We start from the raw sequence: 27894 nt of genomic DNA on the forward strand, positions 1-27894 counted from the left end.
CTGCATTTTTTATGTAAATCAGGAAATATTTTTCGCGCTATGAAGGATGTAAAGTGGCATTATCAATGTCCATGCATAAACCTTGTGAAAATAAAACCCTCGTGAAATACTTGTAACAGCTTAGACAGTACCCAGTTTACAGTACTATATACACCATATATATTCAGTGAGTTTATTTTTTTTTTCTTTGTGAAATGGGATGTCCCGACAATTTTGCGAGTGGTTAAAGTCGCGAATCATGGAGGACAGAAATGAAGGAGGAAATGTATACTTGCATATTACATTCATGTCAGGATCAGATACTGTAGTTTTCCCGTGTTGTTGAATTCACGAACAGCGCCCCACTCGCAAAATTTGCAAAAATAAAACCCCCACGAAATATATGGCGTACACAGCAATTCATATCAGTAACAAGTGTTTTACTCTCTGCTGTATTCAAGATCTTTTGTTTGGATCCCGACTTTAACCTCAGGGCAACTTTAAGCCCTGAAGGTTACTGTATATGCCATATATTTAGCGAGTTTAATTTTTCGCAAATCAGGACTTCTGACAATTTCGCAAGTAGTCAAATTCGCAATTGTGGAGTACAGGATTGAATGGAGAAATGCATGAGGGGCATGTCACATTCACATCAGGATCAGATTTAATATTTTTATGTTTTTTAAATTCGCGAAAAGCAGTGGACTTGCAAAATTTGCGAAAAATAAGAACCTCGCGAAATATATGGCATATACAGTAATCAGGAATTCTCTTTATTAGAAAAGCAACAACTGTTTGCATTCTGTTTTTGCTTTGTAGTTGTTTCTATCAACAGTTTTAGAGAAATTATTTGATCAATCTACATGTACATGTACAACTACAAAATAAAAGGGCTTAATAATTCCTCTGTTCTTGCATAATGATTTTTTTTTTTTTTTCAAACGTATCTACAGCTAAAAAGTTGGTTCTGGAATGCATCCGGAACATTTGTCTTTGTGACTGTGACATTTCTAATTTGACTTCAACTCTAAGGGTTCATATCATTCAGCATGTTTTTGTCATTCGGTCAATCACTCTAAATTTTCTTGTTAAACTCCCGGCATGAAAACCATAAGTGATTGCCAAAGTGTTGTTGGATTGTGAAATATATATGTATATTTTGACTGGGTATCAGCGTGTCAGGCGATTATTAGTGTATAGCGACCAAAGAAAGAGTAGAGCATGACAAAAGAAGTTTGTATGAACAACTTTACTTGAGACATGAAAAAACTACAGACAAATAATACACGAAGCAATTGCTAAAATGGCAATGATTTCTTTAAAAAAAAGAAAAATGTTCTTTTCAAAAATTACCACACTCTCGTTATGCCACAAATATGAATTTTGGAGGAGTAATTATTTTTTTTTTTCAGCTGTAACTAGAGCAAAAACATTTTACATATACATTATATCACTTCCCTCCCATCATCTCAGGAGGTATTTGGAATTTGAAGGAATATTTGGAGGGAAGATTTGCAAAAAAAAAACAAAAAAAAAACCCCAAATTGACGATACCTTGAATGCAGGTATGTATGCATTTCACAGCAAAAAGACAACCTAGGTACACAGTACAGTTTGGGATATTTTTTACATACCTTAGGCATACTGCATACTTAACGTATGTGTGGAGTGTAAAAATATATGTATCTATCAGTCAGCACACTGTCATAAAACTGGTTTAAAAAAAAAAAAAAAAATCAGTGTTTTTCTTTTCAACATAATCCATGGAAATTTTTTTATTCTAAAAATGGAAAACATCAGTGTGAGCTTTCCGGCAGATTTCTGGACCACAGCATAATGACGGTAAGTTTTGACCGACACGTCTCGTTTTACCCTTGTTGACCATTTGCTTTGTGTATTCACTCGCTTTGCACTCTACTCATGGCACATTCGTGGCCTTTTAACGTCAACGTGAAGTGCGGTGGGATTGAACGGAATACACTGACCGTTTTAAGGAATCCCCTTGCAACATTGAACACCACAGAATAAAACAACACTTTGCACTCAGATTATAACAATATTCACTTAAAACCACTTATTTTGTCAGACTATATCACTGGCTAAAGGATTTCGCGGAAGGACTTTTGTTGCTTTGTCTTTTAGTCCGAAAAAACTCTCCAGAGCTGGCCGAGGATACTTTTCAAGATCAAATGTTTCTGCGGAAGACATTTGTACAAGCTTCATTCCTCACCACAGCGTACTACCACAGGCAGTATACATCCCGTCTCAATTTAGTCATGTAGTTGTCGCCTATACTCGGCAATTACGTTGCGACATGAGCACTTGGTAATCATTTCATTAAGATAAAATGCAGTATTAAAAAGAAATCACCAAGCTTTATACTGAACCTCTTTCATGTTAATACTCACAAGACAACTATTACAAAATGTAACAAAACAACAGAACATCATACTTTCCTACAAAATTTTTATACAAGTTTATGTAATCCTGATGCAAGTTTACACAGATGTCATAAAGCAATTAAGTTAGTCTATAAACTACATGTAACTGTATGTACAATATCATTTTTTTTTTTTTTTTAATCACAGTATACTTTTGGGTGAGATCTTGATTTGTTTTCTTTTCTAAAAAGCCAGCACTTTCCGTCATGACTTAAAATTCTCCTTTTGTCAACCACAGCTTGGTAAAATTTGCATATCACTCATTTAGTAACAGCCTTTAAATTGGGAATCTAAAAGACATGGAAAATTTTGTACACCAGACTTACTTTCATCTCTTTTTTTTTTCTCCCAAAATAGAGTTTTCCTGTCGCTATCCTACTGTCATAGGACATCCAGCAGCTTCACATGTATCAGCTTGTAAAGAGTGTGACTCAGTTTATAAGATGAGGAGAGAAAAAAAAGGCAAGCTATGTTTGGTTTTGGTGAGTTTCAGATACACCAGTCTCTCTATTTTTTTCTCCTCACATTTTGGTCTCTTTGCTTGCTTGCAGTCCAGCAGTCTTCCCTCTAATGTTTTCTCTTCCAACATACTCGCTTTAGCGAAATTGTCCCTTTTATCAATTAAAATGAAAAATCAATGTTGGTACGAGGAGAAAAAAAAAATGAAAGTTTGAAAATTAACTCTTTGCTATAACTTTTCCTCTCCACGCTAATACTGATAGTCTAATAGCGACTGTAAGGGCGGCTGGCCAGGCCAGCCCCATTTCTATCGGTGGCCGCGGGGCGCCCCCCGTAGGCGGAGGGACCAGATCGGTAGGGGTCCCCATAACCCCCAGGCTTTTCGGCACGCTCAGCGCGCCCACTGGGGTAAGGGTCGCGGGAACTATAAGCGGATCTTGTGGCAGCTGCACTTCCTGTGGGAGGGACGGACAGGGTATGGATAAAACACGACATGGGTTGAAGAAAATCATTGTTACAATATGACGGTAGCTTAATTTTTTTCTTTTATTTTTATTTGGTCCAACATGACCAGGAGGCCTCTGTTTATCTAAATCTCTGTGACATTTTTCCTCTTTCCTGTCCATAGCGTAAACTATTACTCCATAGACAAGGTGATATTCCCTTTTAATTCATATATTTTTTATAAATCAAACCATACATTCGTTTGTGTGTTTGTGCACTGGTTTGCTTTGTCCCTATGTCACGTCATATTTGATGAATTTTAATAGATTTATTATTGATTCAAAACAACTCTGTCTCAAAATGTTTACCAAGCATAGACCTCAGTCTTCCGAAATTGAATGTGTCATCATTACAAATAGCAGACAGAGTTGTAGGACTATGAAAATAATATGATTTACAAAACTTTTCTTCTTCAAAAATAAAGTACCTGGTGTCTTTGACTCTAGTTTTTCTTTAACAGGAGATAATGCTATCCTGTTTATATCATCATCTTACATTATTTTCCTCTTCTTTTTTTTTTCAAATTATATATGATTATTCCTTTTCAATCTTTTCTTGATTAGTTTTCTGTGTCACATGGATCTCATACATAGGAATCATGTTCACATGTTGATATGTTTGGGATTTTTGTGTTGATCTTCTTTCTTTTTTTTTCTTTCTTTTTTTTTTGCACACCTGTCTACGCTCTCAAGCTCTGTGTGGTGAGGCCTCCCGGGTCATGGAATTTAAAAGGATAATATCAGATTTTATATGACTACAGTGAAACAGATAAACTGTGAAGGGTTTAACATGTGACCACTTGAATGTTGGCACATCATGAAACATGGCATTTCTCACACGCTTGGTACAGGATGATGCATTTCCACAGTATTGCTTACTAAACCTTCACAGGATTATTGCTGAAAAACAAAAGAAAAGTCACGTATGTCTTGAGTTCAGGTGGCTACAAAACCTGCCAGAGTTGAAAACATTCTTTTAGTTTAGTGAAAGAATCTTTCACTAATTTCACTTCTCTTTTTTTTTTTTCAAAACACTTTTACCCCAGGACTCTCCTGGAGATTTACTGCACAAATAATTTCATTCTGTTCACAAAGGCAAGGAAAATCACATTTCAGTCTCTCCTTTTGTTTTAAACAAAATGAAATTTCCAAATGGGATGCCATGTCAAGTAACCAACATGCAAACTGTCACTAATTTATCTCATATGTCAAAATTTGCCCAAATTTTTGCTATACTTATATTCACTTTCACCTAGAAAAACAATACTGTTAACTTTCCTGTTGAATTAACTTTTCCTTTAAAAAGATGTCACCATGATTTTTTTTTGATTTTTTTTTTTTTTTTTTTTATAAACTGTTTCGGACTGCAAAGTTTTTGTGTGTCTTTATCATCAGTCATTTCCCATTTCATCCCGTCTTTCAAATGATGGCTTCATATGCAAGTCTGCAGGCTGAACTAGGCTTTACAGATTTTTCCTCCTACTCCATACATCATGATTATCTGATATCTTAAAAATAATTTTGATACAATCTTTATATGCCAGATACTTTGTAGCTTGAACATTCTGCCTTCAAAGAACCTTATTCTTTGATTGTTCCGCTCTGCAACAATACATTTTCACTTTCATATTTCGTTTCTTATGTTACAGAAGCACACACAATTTCTGGTTCATGTTGCACAGCGAAATTTTCTCATTATTTTGTACAGGAATGAAAACATTGAAGGGCACAGTCCAGCTATTAGTATTGCGATCCTTCACTGGTGATCAATCTGAGATAACTTACACACAAATTGAATAAAAAATGTTGATAAGTGTAATAAACTCGATGAAGTGATGACGTGACATGCCATATTGCTTGTGAAGCTTTGCAAATCTATTTTCAAACTGGCAGTTACATCGCGATGGAAGAGCTAGGATTCTGGGTGATTTTTGATATCATATTTTTAGCCCTGTGATCTTATAATTCGCGCTTTGGAAAAAAAAAAATCACTCCGCTAAAGAAAATGAGATTTCATAGTGGATTGCAGATTATGAGTGGCATCTAGTCTTTGGAAGCTCTGTTCTGTGTGTTGTACTCTCTATTTTCAAGTTCGCAAACATGGAAAAATCTTGACCGTGACAAGCTAAGGAAAGCAATAATATACACAGATGCATGAAACTAGCTTGTTTTTGTACACAATTCACCTCCCTTTATTGCTGAATGTTTAAAATGGTTTCAGTTTCATATGAATAAAATAAAATGACAGCAACTATAGGAAAATTATTTTCTTTTCAAATTTTTCCGGTAGAATAAGGGACATGAGAAGTATGACACCGATCTACTTTGATATTTTTGTGGCTTGCAATGGCTCCCCAACTTAAAAACCATTATCGTTTTTTCTTTCTGTCAATAATTTTTCATAATTTCATACCAGTTGATTAGTTTTCTATCATTTCAATGCTATTAACAGTTACGCTTCCCCAAATATTTTTCCCCCTCTTCATCATGCATGATTTCACACAATGTGGGTTCTGAAGAACCGTTCAATTTCGCAGCAAGATTTGAATTATCAGTCTTTACAGCATCGCGCTTTCCTAGTATTCTTTCACTTTACTGCAGATTTAATGCCCTGTAGATTCTGCCAATTATTAAACAGTTTGAACGCTGTAGAGCTGCGGCATCTAAATGCCCTAAATGCTCATTACACTTACCTCCCAAATCCCTGGCGGACCCATAAGATTCAGCTCCGTAGCCCCGGGCGGCTGGCTTTTCTGTAGGCAGAATATGTAGTGGACAATGAGACACAGCTTCACAAATCATCACTCTTGTTTGCCATTGACAATCGAAAATCAATTCATTTTTTTACCAAAATTTTGAGTGAAGTCTCTCTTTTAACATTAATGCAAATAACACAATGAAATTGAAAATGAAAATGAAAAGTACCCTCAAATGCACTAGTGTGTTGATTTTGTTTTTTGTTTTTGTTTTCCTTCTTTTTTTTTGGGGGGGGGGAGGAAAAATTTTCAAAATAAACTAAACACTGATAAAACGACTGGACACATTCTAAACTGTGTGCAGGTTGCTTTCCTACAACATTTCTATAAGTGATACATAGAAATGTGCAACAAGTAAACTGTCTTGATACTGCTCATCTAACAACTTGTACACCAGAATGGCATGGAAGAAGATTTTATCAAAGATATTGCAGAGATATCTGTCATTTGTACTTGTTTCTTGGCAAAAACTCAAATTAATGCAGAAACAGGGAATTTCATTCCTTTCTGAATTTCAATTTGTCACTCTAAAAAAAAAAAGAAGAAAAGAAAGTAAAACATTACTTCTTTCACATCACATTTGGTTGCTAATTGCTACAAGAATGTTGTTACTACACAGACTGTTGTTATCACCAGAGACTAGTAATGGAACAAATTCATTCTTTTAAATGTTTTCACTGTACTCTATCAACATACTACTATGAATAATAACATCACACTTAGAAGAGTCTTCTTCTTTCAAATGGCACTACATATCACATAGAACGATTAAGTGTAGTAGGTTAGAATGGGAATAAGTAAATGAGACAAGAAAAGGTGATTAATACCATAATCGTCGTAGTATCTGGCAGACAAGGAAGCTGCTGGTCTCTCCTCGGGGTAGGCTCCGGCTCGGCTTGCGCTGGGGTAATCCCCCCTCAGACTCTCCTCCCTCCGAGCCTCACCGTATTCCCGCGGGACCCCGCGGGCGGCGGCGCCGAACTCTCGCGACGGGGGAGCCTCCCGGCCGCGGGCCGGCTCGCGGGGCAGCATGGACTCGCGGGAGAGCGCCGCCTCACGTGCGGCGCCGTAACCCCGGGACAGGCTGGACTGGGCTGGGGGACCATAAGGATCTGCACTGCGGGAGCTGGTGGCGAAGTCTCGCTCCAGGAGGCTGGAAGGTAGTACAAATAAAATATGTTAAAGGCAAAATCCAGCTTCCATTTGCTAATTTCTACAAAACAGTTTTTGTCCAGTGGATATGAATATGCAAATGAAAGGGGCTAACCATGTCGTACCCTCACAATTTTCCATTGATCGTGTACCAAAAAAAAAAAAAAAAAAAGACAAAAATTAAATGTTCTGTCATGGAAGTCTGAAACATGATGTTATTCCTGGTTGAATAACTTCAGAATAGTGATCAGTTAGACATACGAGGATTTGAGCCTCGGGCATAATTGCGTTTGAATGAAAAACAGAAAATGTCAAAATTTTATGTACAAACTATATGGCAAGTTGTGAGGGAATGACATGCTCACTTTGCCATTTGCATATTCATATTGACTGTTCAAGAACTGTTTCCACCCAAAATAGCAAAACTTCAAAATGTCGTAACTTCCTTATTTTCATCCGATTTTGATCAAAATTATACCATTGAACTCGTAATGTTTTACTCTTTCTTATCAGACTAACTTATACAATGTATTTGGACCTGGATTTTTCCCTTTAATACTGCTTTTTGAACAGACTAACCTTAATATGGCATATGCAGTAACTACATGACACAATATTCTTGGGCACATTTAATATTCATATTCATAACCAAAATAAGATGGTCACATCAACTAAAGGTAACAAGGTGAGCAATGTGTTCCTTGAAGGCCCTGCAAGTGTCAATAACTCCAAACTGACATTTTTACACAAAAGCAACGAAAGATACACGCGTGTATGATTAAATATCAAGCCCACACACTTAAAAGCACTAGGCAAGATTCAAAGGCAGAGAATCCCATTTCAGACCAAAGAGCCTATCTGTTTATCAAACAAGGTTCAGGAGTTGGAGTTCCAATTGGCAATGAGTAATTAAACACAGTTTTCGAGGGACGTGAAAAAAAAAAAAAATCATAAGTGCATTTGAGCGTGTGATGATCAGAGTATGATGCTGCCATCTTTCTGAGGAATCCGAACATTCATTTAGTACTATTAATGTCAGATAAATATTGCATGTTTATTTTTTATTTAGTTATTCATTTACTTCAATATATTTTGACAGGATAACAAGATCAGCAGGTGACTGCTGATCTTATTTATCAAATGAAATTAAATTTGACCTAATAATAAAACACTGGAGTCAATCTCTCCAACAAATACATGCAAAAGTGTAAATCAGAGCTGTATGCCGTGATTGCAATTGAAACTGTACCCTCTTGGATTTTTTCACTTTGCCAATTAATTTCTGCAAATGAAACTGATATGGTACAATCTTCCAAGTATAGCTCTTTATGAATTAATATGTCATTTTAATGTCTAGACATGTCTAGTCAAGTAATTCTTATTTTTATTTCATCAATCTTTGCATGATTTCTATTCAGGCATCCCTGTGTCTTTGTGTCTAAATATCTTGAACTTCTTTGACTTAACCAGGGATCCAACTGATTGTCAATGTTCGAACAAAGTTGGGAAGATGTGTAAAAAAAAAAGGTCACAACCCATCATACACACACTCGTGTGATGGTCTTGGGTATATAGCGTTACCTGTCTCGGGTGGGGCGTGCTGGATGAAGATCGCTCGATCCGCCGGCTGCGTAAGGGTCTCGGCGGTACGACTCGGCTCCAAACTCTGAGCGCGCTGGTCGTGCCTCCGCATAATCGTAGGAGGCTGCGCCGCGACTGGCTGGGTATTCATCCCTTCCACCACGACCTGTTTGGAGAGAGGGAACATTCCGTTTTGTGTCGGCTAATTTTTAGAGGTGAGGATCAAGGAAAGGATGACAAGGTGTGTCATCATCATCATCATTAAAAAAAAACAAAAAAAAAAGACATGTAAAAGGTTTTGGGAACTTCATACATAATTGATAACTGGAAGAAGTCAGTGATGCATTTCCAGAAAGCAAAAGCATGGAGAAAAAAAAAAATCATACTTTAAAGGGACTGTACAGTACTGGTTGAGGTGGGGATTATAGTTTTGAACATTCTTAAGTGAGATAATGAGAAACCTCTAATGAAATATGAAAGAGCATGTAATTTTAGGAAGGGTTCAACGTTTATTTGATGAAAATTGGTTTTCAAATGGCTGAGATATATCCAAAAAAAGTGCTAATAATAAAAGGCGACAGGCCATGCCTTTTATAAGGATCTCTTTGTTTCATCTTGTTTTTGGATATCTCAGCCATTTCAGAACTGATTTTCATAAAACAAACTTTTGATGCCCCTTAGAATTGTATGCTCTTTGACATCTCAAAGAGTGGTTTCTGAATATTTCGCAAAAAGTTAAAAGCTAAATCCTCACCTCAACCAGAACTGTACACACCCTTTAACATTTTGGATCAAAGTCTATTTGTGGAGACATGTCATGACTTTAACGAAAGTTTTACCGTAAAAGGTCATGCCCCCCCCCCCCCCAAAAAAAAAAGATCAAATAAAAGTATGAAGGAAAATGTTCTTGAGCATACTTTTTTTTTAAAACTTGCTTTCAACAAAGACAGCACATTACCACAAAACGGATACACAACCTTGTACTATCATAACAATTCTGGACCTGGATACATGGTATGTCGTGTGAGATGAATGCCTTAATGGCTTGGCTAAAAAAAGCATGAACGTATGATCTGAACTTGGTTCCGAGGAAGCACACCCCGACAGTGAAATTCTCTCAAATATTCCCTTGGGTGAAAGTGCGCGGCAAAGTAACTTACCATAGCTCTCTTCTGCGTACTGGCTTGTGGTGCGGCTTCCATACGTAGCCTCACGCTCAGGGGGAAATGATGGCCGTGGGCGCTCTGGGAAGCAAAACAGGAGGAATAGATTCATCAAAGAAGGACTACATTGGTAGATGACTGAAAACAATGCATACAATGCATTCTACTGATCCGACCCATCTGCCGGACCAGTAGGTACCCATTTCTTTTTTATACTGGTTTATCACTGAAAAAAAAAAGGAAAAAAGTCTGGACTGTCGGACCAGTGCCAGTTACACTGTATCATCATTATTACCACTAAAATTACTGCAACTTTAATTGACATTATTTGAGTACCTCAGTAATATTTTCAATGTCCTGTTTGCTGTTTTCATTATCATCATTACCGGTACTTAAATTATTATTGTTGCTCAACATCTACATCTATGCATCTCTCTCTGTTGCACCACAATGCAATATTTATTTCATATTGGATGCCTACGATGGACACTAGCACTACTGCACAATCTGCCACCACATATCAAACAATTAAAAAGATGAAGTTGATGCCATTATAACATTAGGAGGGTTAAGTGTATGTGTACAGTGGCCTTTACAGAGAAAACAGAGTAGCGCTCTGGCACTATTCCAGGTGTCAGGGCCAGGGAACAAAATACCTGTTTATACAGTAGAGCCAAAATGCATGATATGGATAATGATGTCACGTTGAAAATGATTTTGGACTATGATTTGGTTTACATGGCTAAGGAAGCAATGACGACTAGTAAGCCAGCAACCTAGGACCATCAGCTTCAAGTTCCCACTAATGACTAGGTAATTTGGATAAAGTGCCTTGCCCATGAGCACAACTACTGTAGCCAGGGGATTCAACCAAACCAGGGCCCTAATGAGTCCCACTCATCATCCTATTTAATGTGCCATAGGGTTCCATGACATTTGCTCCGGCGACAATTGCTCCTATGAAATATCTGCATGTTAAGCCAAACATAAAGTCTACCCACAAATATAACCCTAATCCTAATCCTAATCCTCACATCAAAACTAAACCTAAAACCCCATCACAACCCTAACCCTAAACCTAACCCAAAGTCCTTAGAGAAAATAAGACTTAAGTAATTGTGGTAGAAGCACATGTTGTGTCACCATGCCATAGCAGCTCTTCCGATTAAGTACAGGAAAAACAAAATGGCAAGATCTGAGAAATAATCTTCATCTCTTACCTGCATGCCTCTCAAGGGGTGGTGGAGCACGCGCCTCTCTCTCCCTCAGCAGGGGCTCTACTGGACACACAATAAAAGGAAGAAAAACCACATGACATAATGAAGGAAAGGAGAGAGAGAAAAGAGATTTCAATAGGCGTTTTCACATCAGCCCGATGTTTCGAGATAGCGCGCTATCTTCTGACTTGGGAAATTTTCCCGATAGCGAGATAGCACACCATTTGATAATGTGAACACAAATTAACACTCTAGTTGTATCGCTCTGATCAAGAAAATTTCTCAAGTCCAACTCGGGAAATTTCTGAAATAGCTGGATAGTAGCGCGCTATTTGATAATGTGAAAACGACTCGAGAAATTTGCGCGATGAATTCCATCATTCCTAGCGTGTGTGACCCGATCGACAGAGGCAAACTGCACACAAAGCATGAGGAATTTTTGAGAGGGCACACACATTACTGATGCTGTTTGCACATACTCAGCTGTCGAATTAGCTATTTTAAAATTTTTAACTATTCGGGCTACCCCCTCTTCGGGCTGATGTGAACAAGAAATAAAATAGCGCTCTAATTCGCAATCGCTGAAAATTTTTCGAGCTTGGATTTTTATCGGGCTGATGTGAAAACGCCTAAAGTTGTCACATGTTCACAGTGGCTGAAGTTAATCCTTTGTGTGCTTTGAGTACTGATTGGAACAGAAAATCTCACAGCGGTTTACACACTATCCAAAATCTCCTGGCACAGAAAGGGTGAAGCACACTGAAACAAGTCTGCCAAATATCAACTTAATTTGTACAATGTATGCATCCAAAATTTCCCACGTTTCGTGTCAAACTCTGCCACTTATTCTGATCTCCGGTATTGTATTGTCATCTTTCATGTGCACCGTTTGCAGTATAATCTTATTTCTGCTACAAGTGATTTCTGAAAAGAAAAAAAAAAGAGAGAAAAGAATAAAACACTGAACACAAAATCTGTGATTCCATGTATCTTTACTTTTTCATATGTGAAATGCTGTTAGTTACTCCTCTAACCTCAGTCCCACCCTTGCCCATTGAGGTTAGGGTCAGAGGAAGGGTCTGGATAATTGTTCAGGGGGTATTTGTCCAGGGGATTATAGTCCTAGAACCAAATATTATATGAATATTCCACTACCTTCTCGCCTGGCAGGTTCGTCCCAAGCTGCCGGTTCTCTGGGTAGCAGACCCCTCTCAGAGTAGGACGGACCTAAAGGGGATGAAAACGGGATCGAAATGAAGCAAACATTAAGATGAGCTGATGATCATGAAAAGAGCCATGTCTGCATACGACACTACAAGAGAGCATGGATGCATGACATTTGTGTTGAGAAAAAGAGAAAAGAGTAAAACTCACTCGGGAAATAGGAGTATCTTTCTCCTTACAAGTAATGATGTCAGGCAAACAGCTAAGTATGCAACTGACACTTAAGGGAAGCAAGTGGACAGGAAATGAAACTGCAAAAAGAAATGCACTCAAATCATTTAAAAACAGACACAAAAACGGATAATTACATCGCGACAAGATTAAAGTCCGTCAACTGGAAGCTCAGACCCATGTTGCGGGCCCAAAGCACAAAGCATGAGCTTTCATAAACGCAACGAACGCACCACAATTCTTGGATAAGTGGCACATTACTGCAAAAATGGTCACGCACATCAGGAAAGTGAAAAACGGTGGGAAAGAGAAGTCAGTGCATGTCAACATACTGGTTGATTTGTTATGGAAGCATCTCCCACAGTGGCTTGCTTTACCAGCTCATGTGTTACATGAAATAAAAAAAAATAAATAAAAAAAAAATTGTTGCAGAATAAAAGGGGGGACAATACGTACCACAGAACAAAAAGATTGAACATGGAATACCAGGACTGATTTTAAGTGAAGGGGCAATGCAAGTTTTTGATGTTGAAATTTGAATATCACTGGAAACAGTATGTTTTGATCGCCCCATCTCGATGCACAGAGAAAACAAATTCCTATGTTAGTCTTGAAAATCACATTTGATGAGAAGAATTCGTGAAACAGACGCACATGTTATTTTCAACGAAGCTACAGCAAGCCATTGGCATGTAGTGTTATGATGCAATAGCACAGCAACAACAAACTAGAAATGTCGCTACGGCGACTGGTGTATGCCTCCGCCATAATACATGGTTCTCCTAATAGGTCTATAGTACAATGTCTTGACAATGTGTGATGACAGTTTCACACAATTGGCAAAATATTAAAATGACAGGTTTGCCACAAATGTGCTGAATGTTCACTTTCCTAGAACTAGGTTCAATTGGATGAATGATTAAAACATCAAGAGTGCAGGTATTTGGGGGAACTGATGATTTTCACTTGACTTTTGACCCTTTTACAAGTTTATGCATTGAGTAATTTTCAAGGTATTGAGAAAAAGTATAATTTCAGTATCAAATGGTAAAATAGTATTATCGAAACCTGGCCTTTGACCTTTGACCCCACAGTTCCAAAGAGAATCACTGTTAGGTAGAACATGCATAAATATGTAAGTTTCATGACAATACCTTGAGTTATTTTTGAGATATGGAGGAAAAAGTGCAATTTAGCACTTTCACTTGACCTTTGACCTTTTGACCTTTGACCTTTTGGCAAGAAACTTCCCACAGAATATATATTGGGTTATACATGCATACATCAAGTTTTAAAAAAATCCTTCAGGCACTGCATAAATATAAGGAAAGTAGTTATATTTTGAGGAGTTGACCTTGACCTTTGACCCCTGACCTTTGACCCATGACCCCCAACTTCCCTAGATAATCACTGCCCATCGGTACAAGCATATATACTAAGTTCCATGAAGATGCCTTGAACCATTTGCGAGATATGGAGAAAAACATGAAATTTCAATTTTTTTTCACAAAATAACCTGTGACCTTTGACCTTTGACCCTGTGACCCTAAAATCCACACAAAGTATCATCCCCCAAGGATATACCCTCATACCAAGTTTGATGCAAAACCACAACACGGTTCTTGAGATATCGACAAAAACAAAACGGGACGGACGGACGTACGGAAGTACGGACGTACGGACGGACGGACGACCCGAAAACATAATGCCTCCGGCCACTTCGTTGGCGGAGGCATAAAAAATCATTGAAGATCCCGATGAGGATGCTTCAAGAAAACAAAGGAAACAATTTGCGAGTTAGATCTTTACCAATTACAGCATGACATTTTATTTAAGTACGTGAGCTTTCACACTGAATATGGCCGATATGTATGTAGAAAGATCAAAATGAGTTTTAAACACAACTTTTAGGGTAAAAATGAGAGAAAAAACACAAAAGATTGACTGATATAAGACTGGTCAAAACAGGCACCTATAGCTGCACTTGCATCGTCTGACAAAATTTGAGAATCAGATATTTTACATGTGCAGCTTTTCTGGACTTTTTGGCCTTTCCAAATCTTGTCTCTCACTCTAGATTACAGAAAGATGTTCACCTCTGCATCTGCAAAGGAACAAGTGAAAGGCGTTGCGATGGAGTGCCATACTTCTGCTTAAAAAAACACATATCAATGGTGCAACAAATTGGTGATAACATGTGAAATTAGAAATATGATATGCGAGTGTGAGTCTGCAAACCGCTACATTATCAGTACTCAAAGGGAAGTCCATTTCCAGAGTGAAATGGATGTTCGTGTATGTGTGTGTGTTTTCATCAAATGGAAAAAAAAAAACAAAACAAAACACAACCTTGCCTCAGATCAGACCAACTTGAGCTCTTGTTTGTGAGTAGCATTTACCGTGGGTGGAATGGATGATATTTTCAGAGAATAGCATACTACCACACCAATTAGTATTCCTTCCTTACTGTCAATATACAGTCCAGTCAAACCTGTCTGAGCAGCCACCTGTCCATAATGGCCACTTTTTTCATCTTGCTTGTCTGGCCGCTTTAGACAAGTTTGACTGTAATATCTATCGTGTGAGAATTTGCTACAAACCATGTTTCCTGTTGCAGTTATAAAAAAACATACTGAACACCACACACACACACACACACACAAACACGAGAGAGAGAGAGAGAGAGAAAGTATGTGTAAGTAGTATACACCAGAGAAAGTAGGCACAAACTTCACATTTACCACACACTAATACAACGTCCCTCACACTAGAATGTGCAAAAGACCCTTGTTGGCTGAGGAGATGACGGAGAAAAAAAAAATAAAAGGCAGTTAGAAATGAGAAGTGTCAGCATGAAGTGGTGCAAGTTATTGTCATCTATTGAGGCAAAACAGAGAGGTGGTCAGTGAATACATGATTTTTTAACTCCACGACAACAGCAAAAATGAGAAGAAAAGCATGGAAATGACTGTGCACAGTCGATATTTTGGGCTAATTTGGCCAAAATTTACCCGCCGGTCTCCTTTCTTCCCATCGATCCGGGCCAGGGGAGAGGTAATCTTGGTAGTCTACAAACAAAGAGAAAATGACGAAGGACGTGACTCTTTTTTTTTTTTTCGTTCTTCTTAACCCTCAGTAGGGGCTAAAAGCTTTGAGGTCGTACACAGTTGTGTGATCACCATGACAAAACAGTAAAATAAATGGATATGGTGCATGATCAAAAATATAAACGAGAGTATTCAAAGAGAAAAAAAACAATGACATACTGAACACAAACATATTGCATAGCATGAACATAATACAAAAGGAGTGCACAGACCCTGTATGAAAATTACTAACAAACATGTGGTGTATAATGTACATTGTAAGCTGGGACAGTTGACAAGTAACAGTATTTCAGACAAAAACTGTCCATTTTCCCAACCTTTTTTTCTTTTTCTTCAGAAAACTACACTAAAAATTATAACTCCTACACACTCAAATTCATGTTGGTAGTTATCACCATCTGCAGTCTGCAAATTTCTTTCACAATTTCACTTACTGCAAAAGACTTAATCTAGAAAACAAAGTATTCTATTATTGGTCAGTCTGCTAGAAGACTTTTCAAACAAAACATTAACAGCCTTTAAAAGATATTGTTACCATCTATACTTTTCATTCTCTTCCCATATTAAATTTTGTTAGTGTACAAGATCAACAAGCACAGTGGGCAACCCTTCCTTGGCAAATATTTCTAAAACAGTTAGCATCTCCAACATGCTTTGGATACTATTTCTATCCACTTCTATTCATCCAAGGCATCTATGCTATTGTAACTGCTTTTACAACACTATGAACAGCTACACTGCCATCTACACACTCTAAATACAAGGTACAAAAGACAAGTTCAGACACCAAACAGTTTATTATAAGACAGCATACATCTAGTATGTATTCATCCTGTAGGTGTTGCTCAAGAAAAGCCAGCACTTTTAAATGTTTCTGCAAACTTAAAAGCAAAGTCGCCAAATCAAACTTGATTTATCTTGAGTAAATTGGAAAAAAAAAACTGACAGTTTGAAAGAGCAGTAACTGTAAAAGCAAGTTTATGAGCTGCTTCCATTTTGTTTGTTTTTTTTTATTTTCAAGGATAAGATGATTTTTTGTCACTATTTTCTAACTTGTCACCTACCCAATGACTATAAAAGTGCTTCATAACGAGATACCAAGAAGTAATTCGGACAGACGGATCACTTTTCTGACCTAGTCTTCAAACAAAATGACACACTCGTCATGAGTAAATATGTATGAAGTACACTGAAAAAAGGGAAAGCTGTTAATATTAAAGGGACTGTACAGTACTGGTTGAGGTGAGAATTCAGCTTGTAACATTTTGTGAGATATTTAGAAACCACTCTATGAAATGTTACATAGCATAAAATTCTAAGGGAAATCAAAAGATATTTGAAGGAAATCGGTTTTGCAATGACTGAGATATCTAAAAACAGAGTAAAACAAAGAGATCCTAATAAAGTCGTGGCCTGTCAATTTTATATGGATCGCTTTTTTGTTGTTGATATTTCAGCCATTTCAAGACCAATTTTCATCAAATAAATGTTGAAGCCTTCTTGAAATTACATGCTTTTTCTTATTTCAAGAGGTTTCTCATTATCTCACCACAAAATTACGTCTCGACCAAAACAATACAATCCCTTTATAATGAATAAGGATTGTAGTAGCGCTTTGGCTGCAAGCTTACATATGTATCACCTTGCTCATACAACATTAGTTGTATCACGTTCACTTGCATGACAAAACTCTGAAAAATTAAACGACACATTAATGTTTCGCCTGTTACCCTCCCTTATTATCCATTCCACACTAAGCCATGCCATAACGATTGGCCAAGCGATTGCTAAACCGCTAAATTCACATGGCTTCCTGTGTGTACAACTCACTAAGTGCCAAAGCAGTCTTCAAAAAAAGAAGAAGAAAAGAGAGTTATGAGAGGGCCAGAGAACTCACCGCGGTAACTCTCCCGTTCCCGCTCAACGGGTCGTCCCCTGGGCTCCCTCGCTGGCCGATGCTCGGGCAGGCCAGGGCCAGTCATAAGGGGCTCTGAGAGGCAAGAATTTCTCATCTTTTATTTTTTTGGCACAGCAGAGAGAAAGTCAGCTTTTTCAGCTCTATCAAAACAGTTATGAACATTTTCTCTTACTTTTTGCATATTTTTTTTCTTCCCTTTTTATACCTTCCTGAGCTGTTTTTGTTTTATTTGCCAAGAAACGTTCTGCAATTTTCGTATGTGTTATTTATAATATCCTACATATTATTCCTAAATCTCCAAGTAAAAGTCTTTGAGAAATACAAAATTTCATTGAATTTTGTCGCTAAACTCATTTATCACTACTATCTTCTCTTTTTCAGACGTTTCCTTTCAATCGTGACACAGGAGTCCTTCTTGTTTAACTTTCTCATTACAGCTGGAAACCTACATACAATACTGATTCTGAAATCCCTGTGTATTTTTTAATTTCGCACATCTTGGCTCAAGAGAAATTCGCAAAATGAAAATGTACATGAACATTTCTGGTTTTAGAGTAAATTTTATCTCCAGTGGCGACCAGGGATGACATCTCATAGCGCTTTGTATCCAGGCGAAAAGGTGCTGTAAATATATTAACTTATCATTAAATGATGTATGTGCCACTTGCAGCTGTTGGTATTGAGGGGGGTTTATCATCTTATATAAATTCTAATTCAGCACTAACTCAGTTTGCAGCACTGAACCTCCCTCTTCGTTGTAATACTGCAAATGTTATACTTGCAATATTGATTTTCTTTTGTGCTGAGCAGCTATAAAAACGTATTTGCCGATTCTTAGATTAGCGCGATTGCATCCTTCTTGTGTTTTCATCTGATTCACATAAAAGACGGTTTTATTTCATATTTCCATGCATGAAAGCTGACATGCTTAGACTGATGTGAATACTAACAGACCTGCTGTAAATTCTATACATTTGCTGTCAGATGACAAGCAAGCAGTATATACTCTAGGTTGCGCACGCAGCTGCATTTCTACCAAGTGTCGTGAGCAAGCAATTCACGCTGAACCATTCCACGGACAGAAAATTATTATGGATTTCATGCATCCTCATCAAAAAATGAACTCTACATGTGGCATTCCATACCACCCCATCATGATTAGATACTCGATACCACGGATTCAGTGGATCTCTGTGTATAAGAGGTCAGGTCTATTTGGTGTGTTAGTGTGCTTGTAGCAGGCATGCAAATAGCACTGCTTCTCAAACCTTACCCTTACTAAGGAGAGGTCTTGCACGTGGTTCCGGTTCAACATCAAGTTGCGGTGTTCGATCCAGAAGGGTTCTGGAAAAAAAAAAAAAAAATGTGAAAATAGGGAAGCCTTGTCTTCTTTTTGCTCTTCTTTTTCTGAAAGGAAAATGTTCAAATTTAACACGAATGAAATGAAATATTTGATAAAAAAAGCAAAACATGTGGAAGCTGGTAGTTTGGTTGACATACCTCCCAACACCACCTCTGCCCCTAGAAGAGGGTGGTGCTCCCCTCGGTGCTCCCCTCGGTGCACCGCGACTAGCTCCTCGTGGCGCGCCCCTCATTCCGCCGCGCGGCGAACCCCTGGTGCCACCTGCCGAGGCACCCTCGTAAGCTCCTCGTCCCATGCCCCTGGTAGGGGGCCCTCCGCGGCCCATCTCTTCCCCGCCGGGGCCCATTCGGCTCGGGGGCCCACCGCGTCCCCTCGGCATGAACCCGCCCCTCGGGGGTGGACCACCGCGCCCTGAGAATCCACCCCTCGGACCACCGCGCATGAGTGGGCCTCCACGTCCTCTGAAAGACCTGGGGGAAGGTTGAAAAAGTTGGAAATGACCTTTAAAATTGCGCTGTGTTATCAGTTAAAGGCATTAAGGCATTATTTACCATTTGCAGATGAAACAAATACCCTGGTTTAGTACCAAAGTAGTTCTAAAACATGAGTTAGGGACAGAAACAACCAATGTAAAAATTTTAAATCAGTATAATCAATTTTAAGTATTGTTAAAATTGTTTCTAGAACAAACCATCTACAGTTATGGTTTACTGAAAAAAAAAATAGTAATGATCTCCTTGTATTTTAGGCTTTAATGAAAATGTTTATATGATAGGATGACTGACTTACACATACATGTAGCAAATTGGATGACTCACACTTTTTAAATTAGTACTCCGAATGGTAAACAGTACCATTAAATTCGAAAAGTATATGGTGTGATAGCCATATCTTACAAAGAAAGTTTTTTCTTCGAACCCAATTATGCCCTAGTCTCAAATCTGAGCATAGCAGACTGATCACTATTTTGAAGCCTTTCTGCTAAGAATAACATTACATTCCACCATTTACTGGAGAAAATTGAATTTTTATCAGTATTTTATTTGCAGGATCAATGGAAAATTGTGAGGAACGGACATCATCAGCTCACTCATTTGCATTTTCATATCCACTTTGAATAATGCTTCAAAACATTAGCAAATTTAAAAATCTCATAACTTCCTTACTTTTGATTCAAATATCCATCTGTTGTGCTTGCAAAATGTAACCTTGTCTTGTCAAACTAACTTATTAACTGGTATATAATTTGCCTTTTAAGTATAGCCCAATAACCAAGACAGGACAATAACTAACATAGCCTGGGCAGTATCTGTAAACATCTCACAAAGTTGACAATAATGTTGTTTCTCAAGTAACATCTCACTTCATATGTGATGCTACCCCTGGATGATGTGCAGGGAGATAGGATTTTTATTAATCTTTAAAAAAAAAACAAAAAAAAAACTGATAATGAAGAGATCCACTACCCTCACTGCTGTAATAGAGCGAAGTCTTACCCCTGAGGTCCACCGCCCCTCATGCCCATCCCCATGCCACCACGGAATCCGCCACGTCCCCGAAGGCCGGGGTTGCTGGCATGAAGGCTCTTGAGAGCACCGTCCACTTTCAGCTGGGATCCTTCTATCTCCTGGTAAAAAGCAAACAAGCAAACAAACATACATTTTTTTCAGCGATCAAATTAAAACTCCAAAAAAGATATCTCTTCCCCGGACAATTATTCACATATAGTAATCTTTCTGTATCTCTTCTATGCTTTTTAGTTATGACTGTTGTTCTTTGACTGCAGTATTCTTATACATGAAATACCATAACCGCAATGAAAATTTACATTCAAATTTACAAATTAAAGGGGAAGGCTAGTAACTGATCATTGGGAATCAGTGGAAATGCTGGGAGATGATTGTTCCAATCCTTATGGGATTCATTCAAGAGTTCATTGTATATCTATTGTTGTGTGAAAATGATTTGCTTCAGAACGGTCTCATATTCAAGTAATGTGCAGATTAATGCTCCGTCACTGACCAGGGACGCTAACCTGGAAGCATTAAACTGCACATTACTTGAATATGAGACCATTCTGAAGCAAATCATTTTCACACAACAATAGATATACAATGAACTCTTGAATGAATCCCATAAGGATTGAAACAATCATCTCCCAGCATTTCCACTGATTCCCACTGATCAGTTACTAGCCTTCCCCTTTAAGGTATGAATCAATAAGCCAGTTCGGGGTTAGCTCATGTGCACTTGAGTATAAATGACCTTTCATTTTTCTCAGTTGGTTAGGCACTTCACTTGTTTTCAAAGTGACAAAATGCACACGCTTGCTAGACGTAACAATTTATGGAATTCATCAGCCATGTTCAAACAAAGAATGAATTTGTGGAGACCAGGTGACATGAATGGCCCATTAATTAACACCTGGGAAAGCATCCATTTCATTATTCTGCATTGAATGTATCAACAATCTTTTTCTATTGATATTGCCAAATACAATTTTTGTTGTTGGGTGGATGTGCTGGCAAGCACCATGTTTATAAAGATACATGAATAATCATTACACCATAGCTACTTATCTCAGTGAATCTAAATACCAACGTGCCCCATTGGTACAAATGACCTTGTTCTGCTCCTGCTCAAAGTAGAACCCTGAACTGGCTTATTGATTACTCTCCCAGACCGTATTGCAAATGTTTGTTTTATAATTGAAAATTACTATCATATGAGCATGAAAAATGCATTAATCTTCAGTCAAATGTTTGATTAGTTACCATCTTTTTCTACGTTGTTTAACCCGTTGAAGACTAGTCCCGAGTATACTTGATTAGGTGTCTATGGAAAATGTATGTTGAAGCAAAATCAGCCCGCCCTCAACGGGTTAAAAAGTAATTCCTTGCGTGGAATCATGCGAATCATCACTACTTACCTTGCCTTTCATTCCCTCAATGGCATTACTGGCATCATCGCTACTTTCAAATGTGATGAAACCAAATCCTCGAGATTCGCCAGTCTCCTTGTTCTTCATCAGAGTCACTATTATGGAGGAGAAAAAAAAAAAGAAGGTGAAAAACGGAGAGGGTACATACATGTGTGTGTGTGTGTGTGTGTGAATGTGTGTGAGTGTGTGTGTGTGTGCGTGTGTGTGTGTACAGGTTTGCCAATGAGAATGGAGAGAGATGTAGAGAGGTTGAGTAATCAAAATTCAGTTGCCACCAAGTGCCAATGCACTGCAAGATGCACTCCCCCACAGCTACAGCAACAACACTCAATTTACTTGAACATATAAGAGTGGGACTGAGGTACCTATAGTATATGCTGCCTCTACAGATTTTGGTCATACAGTTTATTATACAGAGTAGACTACAAGATACTTTTATTATTTTGAAATCCCCAATTATGGGCTGTCATCACTTTTCTAATCTTGATATACAAGGGTAGTTTAAGACCCTTGCACAATTTCACCAAAAGAAAAAGTTACCTTTGTTAAGGAAAAGTTACCTTTATTAAAAAAAAAAAAAATCCTTTCAGTTCAAGCAAATAGTTTCAGATACAATCAATGGACAGAAACCTATAAATCTGAAGTTACAAATAAAAAAAAGTACCTGAAATTGAATGTAGCTGTTCTCTTCATATTCTCAAGACAATATCCTCCCCTCACAAAAAAAAAAAATATATATTTTTGCATAATTTCTATTACATGGCTGCATGACAAACATATCCCAAACTTCACCACTTTTTAATCGCTCATCTCATTTAAAAAATGCGACAAAGACCCTTGCAGGGCAGGTTGTTACAAATTTGTGGCCACTCATTCATGGTAACTATATCTTTAACCAATAGGTAAACCACATGGAACAGACATTTGCCACACATGTGCCCTAATCCATGTGCATATCAATTGTACGCAAGTCCACCTTCTGCAAATCGTTTTTACGCACACAAGTCGTTTATAATATCGTCTGATTTGATGGCAGTACTGTCTGGGGCATACAATTTTGTCCTTACAAATTATGCCCTGTCTCATACAAACCTTCAGTGATCTTGCCAAATTTTTCAAATACGGTTTCCATTTTAGCCTCCGTCCACGCCTTCGGCATACTGCCGACGAAGATCTTGTTGGGGGAGTCTTGAACTGCAGCCGGCATGATGAATGAAGTGCTTGGTTTGCCCGTTCTGTAATATTGACGGCATAAACACTGGCATTGATATATTGAACACTAAAACAATATTGGAAACGTATGTGCAGTCTCACAAATACAATGTTAAAAGTCAATTTAATTTTATCTTTTCCCCCTCCCCCTGACATTCTAGAAGAATGTGACCATACATATTCTCAGCAGCGAGCAGCCAGGCTTAAATGAATATACGGTCTAAGCTGCTTCTACTTTCGCACCCCTCTCCAGCAGAATTATTGAACAATTACAGATTACACCTAAACCTAATATCTCATTATCTGGAGCATAAGACCACGAATAAGGTGGCAATACATGTAACTAGACTGCTAGTGTACATGTACAAAACACTATCTCTTCAACTAGTCTACAAGCATGAACAACTTCACTCTAAATATCCAACAAGCACAAACATTTGCGTCTGATGACACCCAAATCCAGTACGAATGGAACATTTGCCATTTTGACACTTTAACCATGTCAGAATACACGTAAGTCAATCGCAGCTACTACATGTAGTAATTTGCTCTGCGCTGTGTTGCACAGGAGCAGACGGCACGACATAGTGTACGAAACATGTTCACGGCATGGCAGCGCGCAGCGAGCACAGCAATAGATCTGAATGTACGGTAGCAATCTCATATAGACCACAGCATGTTCTTGTTTGGTATCTTTTACTAAGATGAACTTGTTTTTCTGCCTTTCTCTCAGTTTGCACTGAGTGTAGCGATTGAGGTTTCAGTTGTTGTTTTTCATTTTGTGTTGTTTGTGTGTGTGCGTGTGTGTGTGACGGTGTGTGTTTGAATGAAAAAGATTGTGAAAAATGTATTCATAAGACAAGGGGAAGGGTGAAAGGGTATGAGGAGAGAGGATGGGAAGGAGGGGAGGAAATGAATAAAAACATAAAAAGGCAAATCTGGAAAAAAAAATAAAACAAGAGATTTACATAATAAAAATTAGACTTTAAAAAAAAAAAAAAGATTATGGATGGAAAGAAACAACAAAGTTACATTGTATCAAGAAAGGGAGAGATGGATATATGTTTGAAAAGAAAAGAGGAAAGCAAAAAAGATTGAAAATACAAAAGCACGAGGTAGAGTGATACAATGAGGGATTAATCAATATACTGGATGAAAGGAAAGATGAATAGGAAAGTAAAAAGAACGACAGCAGAACTATACAGGTTGAATAAAAAATAAAGAATATGATAGATCATAATAAAGCATAAGAAAAGGATATTGGTATTTAAAGAAAAAAAAGGAAAGGTTGGTAGAGGAAAAGATAACTACAAGGAAACAAAGAAAAGGCATAAAATGAGATTGGATAGGAAATTGATAAAAGATAGATAAAACTAAAAGGAAACCCCCAAAGAAATGAATAAGAAGGAAGGGGAAAGTTGGGAATATCTGAAAAGGAAAAGAAAAAGGAAAGAAGGAAAGACTAAAAAAAAAGAAGAAGAGAAAGATATGAGATGCACACACACCACTCTACCATTTCGGATAGAACAGCCCCTAAACCTGCGACATACATTGTACCATTACATCAAGACTTGGGTGAATAAAAGGGGAACAAAATGTTTTTAGCAATTCATAGACACCCTAAATTGAGGTCTAAAAACGCAGCAATCGCTACGTTGTAGTATTTGTACATTCACTATTCAGAATTGATTGCATCCGATATGCGCTGCACCGAGGGTATTTGTACTGTACTGATTGCCTGTGTGCACACATGTGCAAAGCAACATTTCAGGAAGCCAGTCCGACCAGACGCCATGCGAGGCACACTTGACTTGTGTACAGCGACGGGGCTGTGTATTTAGTCACATATTTCAGGCGATGGAGATTTTCTGACACTTGTAAATTTAAAAGTTAAAAAAAAAACTGAATGTGAACTTCAAAGTTCAATCCGACTTTGCAGCTTTGTTCACTAGACATGTTGTTTGGAGACTCTGATGCAATTATTTTTAACAGTTAGGTTGCTGAAAAACTAGAACTTTCATTTGGCTAGACTATAGAGTAAAATATCCCGTTTGCGGCAGTTTAAGCATTGTTAAGAGTTTTTCCAACTTGTAAACAAATCAGGCAAATTATTTTCAACCATTTCATATATCATAGACAAGATTATTCATTAACGCAATTGTTTTCATGAAAGAAATTTACCATTGACCAACGCAGTTTTCATGATTTACCGTGGCAAAACCCGGCACAATTTTCGCCGATAAGGGCGATATGCGATGTAGTATTTCTGCTTGCGGCACGATGTACAATCCCTATGCAATACGCGCGTGCTCCGCGATCTTTAGCTGAACGCCTTCACATGTCTCGCGAACATTGCGTAAGCGCCAATTCCCATTGAGAAAGCACGTGAAAATAGCGTGCGCACATGCATTGGCCGCAAACAAGATCGCACTTCTTGCGGTGTTGTTGATGTCTTTCTCGTGTTTTTCTCATTTTTTTCGATTGTAACATCCACTTTCTGAAAAAAATGGCGGCCCACATCGGCTCGCGAAAATTCTATTTTACATGAGGATATGTTTTCAAAATCCATGAACATCGAGAAAACGAAAAAAAATCCAGTTTCTTGGACCATTGTTTCTTAACTGTTATGTTAAGAAGTACCGAAAATTTCATTTTGGATGCAATATGTTGTCATTTAGCCTTTTTAGGTGAGATAATTTCACTTTCGTCAGAGATCGTGCCCATTTTATCGGTTGGTTTTTGTTGATTGCTAGTGTGTTAGTATATGTGTAGTGTGCATGTAACAGTGCAATGCTGTGTTTAGCTGTATATTACCGTGTATGTTGTACCTGCCGCGAACGGCTGCACGGCCGCTTACTGACGCAGTTACTCTAGAGCGAGTTATTATGTTTGTAATTTAGACCTCTAACGTTACATGTTTAAAATAGAAATCAATAGACAAGGTGCGAGCTACTGCGAGGCGGTGCTGTGCAAAAGCTCAAAATGGAAGTGCACTAGCGACATAACTGACCTCGCTGACATTTTTTGTACAATATTCCAATAAGGTCGAGTCGTACAAATTAAGCAGCAGAGCTAGTTGGTTGCGCGTAGTGTTACCCTGTAGTGTATAATATTCTTCACCAAGGCCTAAATGAAACTGCATAGTTTCTACATATACCTAGCTAGGTTACGTTATGATACTAAACTAAAGTAAAGCATTGCACAACTGACGCCAAAATGCCAAGTGTAAGCAGGCATAATAAAAACATCACCGCCATGCCATCACTACAGATCAGCAGGCAGCATGATGCATGCACGCACTGCACAGTGCGCGTCGTCGTATGCATACAGTGCACCTTCACATACAATGCTAGCCCGACCAGACGCTGTTAATACGCTACGCGAATACAGCGTCTGACCAACGAGCGGGCACCTACAAAGTGGGGAACCACAACACAACTACAAAACTTATGAAAATTTATACGTTCTTTATAAACAATGTACACGTTACCAAACGTTACTCACCTTAAGTGCATGCTTGTATTACAGAAGGTTCGGAAGTCCATTGAGAGCCCTCGTGATAAGTCCGTGGAACCAAAAAATGATACTTTCTGGCGGATTCCCTAACACCGTCAGGGTTCATCGTTGCAGAATTCAAAATGGCGCCTTGATCTCTGCGGAAATCTTTTGCGTGCGTGCGATGCGCTGCTTGAGTGTTGGTGTAGCAGCACGGTCGACAGCGCGACCTTTTGAAAGGGCATTCAGATCATGTGACCTCCCGGATATTGGAAATGGCCTGGCGTGAAAGACGATGTACCGTTCGTGAACCGTTCACACATGCTGCATATAACCATCATTTTAGGTAAGTTATCAAATCTAAATTTCAATATTCATAGCATAGATATGAAGTCTCATTATCATTTTGTTCGTCAGATGAGTTTGAAGTGACAAAAAAATGATCTAAAGTATCAAAATTCAATCCGATCGCATGCTATCGTTGGACCCTCTTCGTGTTTGGAGCTTCGTTGGTACAGCCCTGTCGCGCTACGTATGTACAGCGGCGACTGGGCTGTGTATAGTTAATACAATGCAGTCAGGACAACTATCGCATGACTAATTGACCGAAATAATAGGGACTCTAAAATTAGTTTAATTACTGATTATGCCAATATTTTCAAAGCGCTAAACTCATCATAATCATGACTTCAGAGATACGTACACAGAAAAGTCACAAAGTACGGTAGAGAATGACAGAATGCCCCAAATGCTCCGTTGAGTTCCTTCGCGGCCTCCTCGTTTCTGATCTCTGTCGATTGAATGATGGCGGCGCGGCGGCGTGTGTGCGGTGCGTGTGCGTACGTGCGTGGTACATGGTGTACGTACGCACGCGCACACGGTAAGCTCATTGTACGCACGCTATGATCACGCTGAACCAAAGCCAGAACCTCTTTGCGCTGAACGTACATTGTACGTCCATACAAGAGTACGAGAGTTAACAATGCATGACCCATGCAAGTGCACAGTGTAGAGTTCTGTGCAAAGCTTCCCAGCACCACCATCACGACATAGCGCACACAAAAGGCCCAGTAAATTATGTACATGTACATTGTATGTGTGTGTGTCAGGCCTGTGTGTGTGCGTGTATGTGTAAAGGCTGGGGGGGGGGGGGGGGGGTAGAGTGCAATTTTAAAGGGATCGTATAGTTTTGGTTGAGACCTAATTTCAGGT

The 27894-nt window shown here is 38.4% G+C and overlaps 1 protein-coding gene across 5 annotated transcripts; it reads right to left on the bottom strand.

Annotated features, from left to right (window-relative positions):
- Positions 1-1213: 1213 nt before the first annotated feature.
- LOC140244752 (uncharacterized) lies at positions 1214-27497 on the bottom strand. 5 transcript variants are annotated; one of them, XM_072324367.1, is made up of 14 exons: positions 27386-27497; positions 23068-23210; positions 21964-22070; positions 20531-20661; positions 19172-19504; positions 18945-19015; positions 17651-17743; positions 12407-12478; positions 11255-11311; positions 10032-10115; positions 8872-9040; positions 6966-7291; positions 6076-6135; positions 1214-3334 (listed from the first exon to the last, which is right to left on the bottom strand). In XM_072324367.1, the coding sequence occupies exons 2-14, from the start codon at positions 23180-23182 to the stop codon at positions 3144-3146; spliced, it is 1809 nt and encodes a 602-aa protein (XP_072180468.1). In that variant the 5' UTR covers positions 23183-23210; positions 27386-27497; the 3' UTR covers positions 1214-3143. The 5 variants fall into 5 exon arrangements, with proteins under 5 accessions (XP_072180468.1, XP_072180469.1, XP_072180467.1 ...); XM_072324368.1 differs by having other exon boundaries at positions 8872-9037; positions 11255-11314; XM_072324366.1 differs by having other exon boundaries at positions 11255-11314.
- Positions 27498-27894: the final 397 nt, after the last annotated feature.

Source organism: Diadema setosum, chromosome 21 (genome assembly GCF_964275005.1).
Source record: "Diadema setosum chromosome 21, eeDiaSeto1, whole genome shotgun sequence".
Taxonomy (NCBI): domain Eukaryota; kingdom Metazoa; phylum Echinodermata; class Echinoidea; order Diadematoida; family Diadematidae; genus Diadema; species Diadema setosum.

Excerpts from the sequence above, each read along its gene's own strand:
- LOC140244752 (XM_072324366.1), bottom strand. The coding sequence starts at position 23,182 with ATGCCGGCTGCAGTTCAAGACTCCCCCAACAAGATCTTCGTCGGCAGT. Across the intron at positions 20,662-21,963 it reads TTGAGGGAATGAAAGGCAAG|GAGATAGAAGGATCCCAGCT; the intron begins GTAAGTAGTGAT and ends GCTTTTTACCAG. Across the intron at positions 19,016-19,171 it reads GGCAGAGGTGGTGTTGGGAG|AACCCTTCTGGATCGAACAC; the intron begins GTATGTCAACCA and ends TTTTTTTTCCAG.